This window comes from Myotis lucifugus, unplaced genomic scaffold, assembly GCF_000147115.1.
Source record: "Myotis lucifugus unplaced genomic scaffold, Myoluc2.0 scaffold_8226, whole genome shotgun sequence".
NCBI classification, from domain to species: domain Eukaryota; kingdom Metazoa; phylum Chordata; class Mammalia; order Chiroptera; family Vespertilionidae; genus Myotis; species Myotis lucifugus.
The window spans coordinates 1-7,080 of record NW_005879274.1 but is presented as its reverse complement, the minus strand read 5'-3'; the positions used below and the strand labels follow the sequence as shown (position 1 = coordinate 7,080).

The following is a 7,080-nucleotide window of genomic DNA, read 5'->3' as shown; positions in this document are numbered from 1 at the left end:
ATTAAGGAAATGAAGGAAAATGCCCCACATCCAAGCAAGGACCACTAAGGAGAGAGAACAATGGATTTGGTACCTGGGCCTGGTTGAGAAGCTCCCAGATCAAGTCCTCCTTGCCACCTACACTTCGGGCCACAACGGCATGGGAAGGGACAGCGGCCAGGTGGCACTCCTCATATTTGTCTACTGGCTTCCGGGTGTTGTCCCTGCAGAGGAGCTCATACTGGTCCCTGTCAGCCTGGTGTGGAAGGTCCTCTGAGGGAGGAAAGCCCAGATGAACCTACTGCACGAAAAGCCATGAGCTTTTGGTCCCCCTTCCCCTCCCATGCAATCCCACTGCATCATAAAATGTGTGAGCTGAGAAGCCTGGAGCTAACACTGAGGGCTAAAGAACACAGAGAAACTGACTTGCTCACGATCCCACAGCCAGTTACAGGAGAGGAATTTTCTGATACCCAGTGCAGGGTTAACTGCCCCATGTCTCACATTGGGTCTCATCTTAGTAGCCAACTACAGGCCAAGGTTGGCCAGACGTGTCCCCAATCCTTTGCTATGGCAACATTTAACAGAAGGAAAGGGCCCCGTATCCAGGATACTGAATGATGGAAAAAGGCCCAGGAGTCCAGGTGGGGACCCCACAGGCACATATCTCTGAACATGTAGAAACGCAAGCAGTGATAAAGGAGGAACACACTATGCTCAAGTCTGACTACTGAGCATGAAAAGGGAGACAGGAAAAAGAGAAGGCCCACCGCTTGGAGGGGATCTGCAAAGTTTTCTATCACTTACCCAATACCGTCAAGTGTTTGACAAAGGCCACTTCCCCAGCACCATCCATTAAACACCTGTGAGAAGAAACACATTAGGAGGGTTTCTGCAGGATAGACCCTTCTCCTGGCTTGAGGGTCTGATCACCTGTCCAGACTTGGACAAGGGGAGAGCCTGGTGGAGACCTCTGTGCAGACCAACAGCAGAGGAAGCACCATGGGGTTATGTTATCTAGGGTACCACCGATGTGTGAGAGGGGAGCTCACAGGAACTAGACGTCCCTAACCAGGTGCCCCAAAGCAGCAAAAAGGCATTGAAGATATTTTAGTACAGAGAATGTTTTTCAAACTTCTGAAATGGAAGATAAAGGCATAGCATCTCCTGAGGGAGAAAAGTACCCTTAGCTTGCTATAAAACCAAGGGAAAAGAAGAAGCAAGAAATGAGCCATGTGAACTGTCTGTCTGCACAGAGGCCATGAGGGGAGGCAGGAGAGAGGCCAGTACATTGAGCAGGTGACACTGCTGCAGTAGAAAACAGAGCCAGTCACGGGAGAATGTCCCGGACACTAGGATGTTCCTGTCCCCTCAGGCTCTGCCCAGTACAGTGAGAGGACACACTTGCCAGATTCAAGGCCTCTGGGAAGACAGAAGAGTCCCAAGGAAAGCGGCTTCCTTATCAATGAAACATGAAGGGAGCATGTGCTGGCCTAGTCTAGGGAGTCCCAGCTGGAGGGTTAGGCCACCTGAACACTCTTGCTGCAGGCTGGGCTATGCTATGGGCCAGAGAGGGTTTCCCAGCCTGAGGACATTGAACACTTTGGCTGCCATGGAGCAGCAGCAAGTCTCACTCACTTGAAGGCACCCGAGTATCCAGAGTACGGTTCATGGTGGGAGGAGGCACACTTGTCTTTCCCTTTCCCAGCACACAGCTGACACAGTTTGGGGAAGGCTGTCCCATCCGCACCGGGGACACAGCTGGCCGCGAAGAAATTGGACGCTGCTGCTCAACACAGATGTGAAACACAGGGCATGAACCAGCCTGGCCAAAGACAATTATAGGTCCCAGCCCAGGCTCATGCATGAACAGAGAGTGACCAGAACAAAACCAGCATACCAGGCCCAGCTTGCCCATATGTGTGTTCATTCGTCAAGATCAAGGTTTCCAAAAAGGGACATGTTAACAACTATTCTCCCACCGCCCTCCCCAAGGACCAGGCCTTTGCCTGCCACCAACCAAGGCCTGTCTTAGGTCACTGGCAAGCCTCCTCCCTGCCTCGTCACACTGGAACGAAGTCTTCAGAGAGAAGTCTTCCCTGGAAGTCATGCCCAGGAGATGACAGACCCACCTGGACAGGTGCATGCCAGGCTCATGGCCAGCAGATGGCCACCAGAAAATGCTCCAGCAGGAGGGTAAACACAGAAAGGAAGGCACCCCAGGGAAGTGGGCAATAGGCCCCACTGACCTTGGTCCTGCCTGAACCTTCTGTCGGGCCTGATGCCCTTCCCTGCCCACTCCTCCAGGCAGCCTCTGTGAGGTATCAGGAGCTCAGAGAAGAGAAGACTCAGCCGAACCCTCCCAAGGGCTGCCAGTGTTGCAGACCCAACCAGTTTAAAGCTGGTTAACCTCTCGCCTCCACCCCAAGAATCATCACACATGACCACCTGATCATGTCTGGGTGACCTCAGGGTGGCCTGTATGGCACCTAAAGAAGGGACGTCTGCCCGAGGGCACACAACCTCCCGCCTGCTTACCTTTCTGAAGAGATTCCTGTGGCTCAGGCAATTCAGAATAGAGTGTGCCCATGGGGATGTTCCACCCAGCGGACCTGCCAAGGCCTGTGTGGCAGGACTTCTTGCCTCGAAGCTCATTCAGCTGGAAGCCGCTGCCCTTCTTCACCACGGCCACAGCATAATAGCTGGTTTGTGGATCTACAAAGAGATATGTGAATGGAAGACCCACAACCTGGGCCTCAGGGAAACATTGCTCATCACTGCTGGGCTCCTGACTAGGGAAGGGGAACCCACAAGCCACACTTATGTTGGGTTGGGTCCTGAAGAAGGAGAGATCAGAGTAACTTCCCTAGGTTTGCAGGGAAGAAAAGGACCAGAGAGGGGACATTCGTATAACCCTCCCGGCAAACACTGGCCAGAAGGCCACAGGCACATGATTTTTCCTACCCTGGCCCTGCAGGTTGTCTGCCTACATCTATCAACCCAAGCCTACCTGGAAACCAGAGGTCACATTCCTGACTCCCTCTAAGTATTTCCTGGGACCTAGGGACACAGGCCCAGAGATAGTCAGGTTACTCTCAGAGTGTGTGCTCCAGTGTGGTCTCTCCTCTGAGTGAGGCACCTGTGGTTCTTGGAGGACTCTCTATATAGCTCTAAACTCTAATGACTCAGGTCAGGCTATACACTGCCTGCTCTATTTCTCCAGGGAGCACATTTCCTGGCCCAGGAGGTCAGTGCCAGCAGCACCAGTCCTCAGCCAGCCCAGAGCCACAGAGACCTTGAGTTCTGCCTGTGGGGGCTTATAGGGCACCACATTGCCCACTCATTCCTCCATTACCTGCCTAAATAAGACAAGAGTCTACTGGGAGAGAATAAGGGTCTATCAGGAGAGAACAACAGCCACAAACTTTCTCCCGGGTCCCCAGGGAGAACTCACTCTCTTTTGACCCGTAGTACTCTGCCACTACAGGTTTCAGGTTGAATGGGGCTCGGCCCGCGTCAAACACCAAACCTGCATCCAGTGTCACAGCATCTGCTTTGTTGTCCTGAAAAGGAACAAACCAGACACCAATGAAGTCCTCACTTCCAGGAAAGACCACCTAAACCCAGGTGAGTGAGGGTGACTTTGGGGGCCAGAAAAGCCATCACCTTGGTCAGACCACACACTAAACCGTTTCAGTTGACTCCACCACCCCAGTGGGGGAGTTTGGTCACCATATTCCTATTCCTCCAACATAGAGGAAGGAATGGGTTGGTATTCTTTTTCCTGGTGAGGAGTCTGGTTCTTGGCTCAGAAACCTGTGTGTGATCTTTTAGGATCAACCTGAGCTTCAGAGGCTTTACTCGCAGGCCTCCTGGTGGAAAGCTGCCCTCCGCACACCAGGCTGGGTACACAGCCCAGGCACTGCAGGCTCTGAAGGAGGTTGCAGTCAATCACTCAGGCCCCCCTGCCCGGCCATGCTTTTACATGTGCACATTGAGAACCCAGGTGCTGTTGTTTGGTGAACTCTTTATCGTGGGCCCTCTGCTGAGGCCTTTTCAGGCGTCACTGTGCAGCCCTCCTTATGGGGGAGTGGGGCTTTGATGATACTCTTTTCCACTCTGATTCAGTACTCAGTACTCTTCCTTCCTGTCCTGGGTCCAGATAACTGCAGGAGTCTTACATTCATAGAGTCATTGTGTCTTTGGATTTAACTTCTTGCTTTACTCTGAACTAAGTGTTAAGTAATGATTACTTCTGTTGTGGCTCATTGTTCATTTAATGGAGTATTCAGACAAGTTACAGCTCACCGCTATACAACTCGTGCCTACTTGTAAGCTGGGAGGTTAGCTACATTGCTGGCTGGCAGCCTTCAGTAGCACGGTCCTGGAGGCGGGAGTCATTCTGCAGCTGCATTTTACACATTAAAAAATAGAGACATGCCCTAACCAGTTTGGCTCAGTGGATAGAGCGTCAGCCTGCGGACTGAAGGGTCCCAGGTTCGATTCCGGTCAAGGGCATGTACCTTGGTTGCGGGCACATCCCCAGTAGGAGGTGTGCAGGAGGCAGCTGATCGATGTTTCTCTCCCATCGATGTTTCTAACTTCCTATCCCTCTCCCTTCCTCTCTGTAAAAAAAATCAATAAAATATATTTAAAAAAAAAAAAATAGAGACACTTTAAATCACTTCTTGAGGTCACATAGCTAGTGAGTCATGGAGCATTAGAATCCAGGCAGTATGGGTTTATTTCCTTCATTACACTGTTTCTTGCTGGTTGTTGTTTGATGCCTTCACACTGTATTTATAATTAATTTAAGAATGTAAAGTATTTAAATGCACCACTAGTGGGAGTGAAAAATTAATAGTTCACTTTAAATGTTTTTGGTACCTTCCACTGTATCTATAATTTATTTTCTCTTAAAGTAAGAAGCACTATTTTTTTATATACTCTTAACTTCTATTCCATTTTTCTTCAACTATCTTTAATCAAAATAATTTTTCTAGAAGCCCTTGCCAGTACTCTATGAATAGTTTTTATTGATAGAATTACAAGTCTAGACAAGTATCAGCTAGACAAATATATAGTTTGGCTTACATTATTGTTTTATTTCATTTAGAACTACTATTGTCTTATTCCCTACATATAACATGACACAGATCATGGAGGTATAGCTCCCCATGGGAAGCGGGCCTAAGCTGGCAGTCAGACATCCCCCGAGGGCTCCCGGACTGCGAGAGGGTGCAGGCTGGGCTGAGGGAACCCCCTCCCCAACTGCACTAATTTCGTGCACTGGGCCTCTAGTACATAGATAAGTCTTAAAACTAAAATAAAAGGCAAAAGAAAAATCTTAGGGTTCTATTTGCTTAGGAAGAGGAAGCTCAGATCATTGCAAGTAAGGCCAGGGAGTTCCATAACCCCAAGTGGCACCATTCCTATAGAATCCAATGCTACTGCAAACATAAGCTATTGGCAATAATGAAGTTTTGAGAACTTGTGGTGGATTTGTGAATAGTATTACTTTATATTATTAACATATTTAAAAAGAGGGGCTTGCATAGACCAAAGCTGATCATATTCATAATTCAAGGGTTATAATTAAGCCATGATAGAAACTGAGGTCCAATTTAAAAGCAAATAACAAAAACAAAAACAAAAAAAAACACGAACACACAAGCCCTAACCCAGCAGTTCTCAACCTGTGGGTCGCGACCCCTTTGGCAGTCGAATGACCCTTTCACAGGGATCACCTAAGACCATCCTGCATATCAGATATTTACATTACGATTCATAACAGTAGCAACATTACAGTTATGAAGTAACAACGAAAATAATTTTATGGTTGGGTCACAACATGAGGAACTATATTTAAAGGGCCAGAAGGTTGAAAACCACTGCCCTAACCGGTTTGGCTCAGTGGATAGAGCCTCGGCCTGAAAACTGAAGGGTCCCAGGTTTGATTCTGGTCAAGGGCACATGCCCAAGTTGTGGGCTCAATCCGCAGTAGGGGGCATGCAGGAGGCAGCCAATCAATGATTCTCTCTCATCATTGATGTTTCTATCTCTCTCTCTTCCTCTCTGAAATCAATAAAAATATCTTTTAAAAAAACACAAGTTTTTGTATCAAATCACTAATTTCCTGAGTTAACCAAGCTCCGTTTAGCTGAGTCTGCCTCTCCCACCTCATTGCTTCCTTCCAGTATCTCCTTGCTCTGCTCTGCCACCCTGGCTCCTCTACAGCAGCTCAAACAAGCTCAGCTCTCCCTTGCCTCGGGGCCTTTGCACATGCTACTGTTCACTGCTTGGAGTGTTATATCTTACCCATGCTCATCCCTGGGGTCTCAGCTTCATTGTTCCCTCTCAGGGAAATTGTTCCTGATACCAGGCTCTGTCAGAGCATTCTACTTTTCCCCTTTATTTTATGGCACACATTTTGAAATTACACATCTACTTGTTTGCATGCTTTTCTTCTCTCCTAAGAAAAGCTCCTCAAAAGTAAGGACCATGTGTGTTTAAATCCATCACTGTAGCCCCATTGCCCAGCCAGCAACTGACACAGGTTCAAATGAGCAGGAACAATGTTGAAGGAGAAGAGGATTTTGGAAAACCTAGAAAACAAAGGGGTCAGCTATCATCTGCAATTCTGTCACCATATTTCTCTTCCCTGTGACCATCATTCATCTACTTTCATGATGTATTAAGAACTTCCAAACCATGTTATTTTGATAGCAAACATTCTTATTTTTTCCCTGAGTTTCAGAGAACGTAGTGCCTCAAAATAGCTCCCTTTCAGAGCATGATGAATTTTGCTTTAAGACTCCTTAAAGGTAGCCGCTCCTATGTCCATTTCTAAAGTACATCAGCCTATGTGTGAGTACAGAATTGTTCCAGAACGCCAGGAGCAAGAGAAAGTGTGGGTTGTTTTCCACTCTCCTTTAGGCAGCAGTGACTTACCGCAATGGCCTGGATGCACTCATGGTAGGAGCCTTTCCTCACACAGGCAAGAGTAGCAGCAGCCTGAGGGAGGTTTTTCACTTTTTCACTGAAAGCTGTGCACTTTGTGTCCTCATGACTTGAGATGGTGCACCATGTCACAGTTTTGTC

The 7,080-nt window shown here is 48.1% G+C and overlaps 1 protein-coding gene across 1 annotated transcript; it reads right to left on the bottom strand.

The window, feature by feature from the left end:
* Positions 1-73: 73 nt before the first annotated feature.
* Positions 74-7,067, bottom strand: LOC102439647 (serotransferrin-like; the record flags this gene model as incomplete). The annotated part of the gene is made up of 6 exons (XM_006109315.3): positions 6,931-7,067; positions 3,434-3,542; positions 2,518-2,694; positions 1,618-1,765; positions 787-842; positions 74-252 (listed from the first exon to the last, which is right to left on the bottom strand). Coding segments are annotated over exons 3-6 (435 nt in total), but the record flags the coding sequence as incomplete, so codon positions are not given.
* Positions 7,068-7,080: the final 13 nt, after the last annotated feature.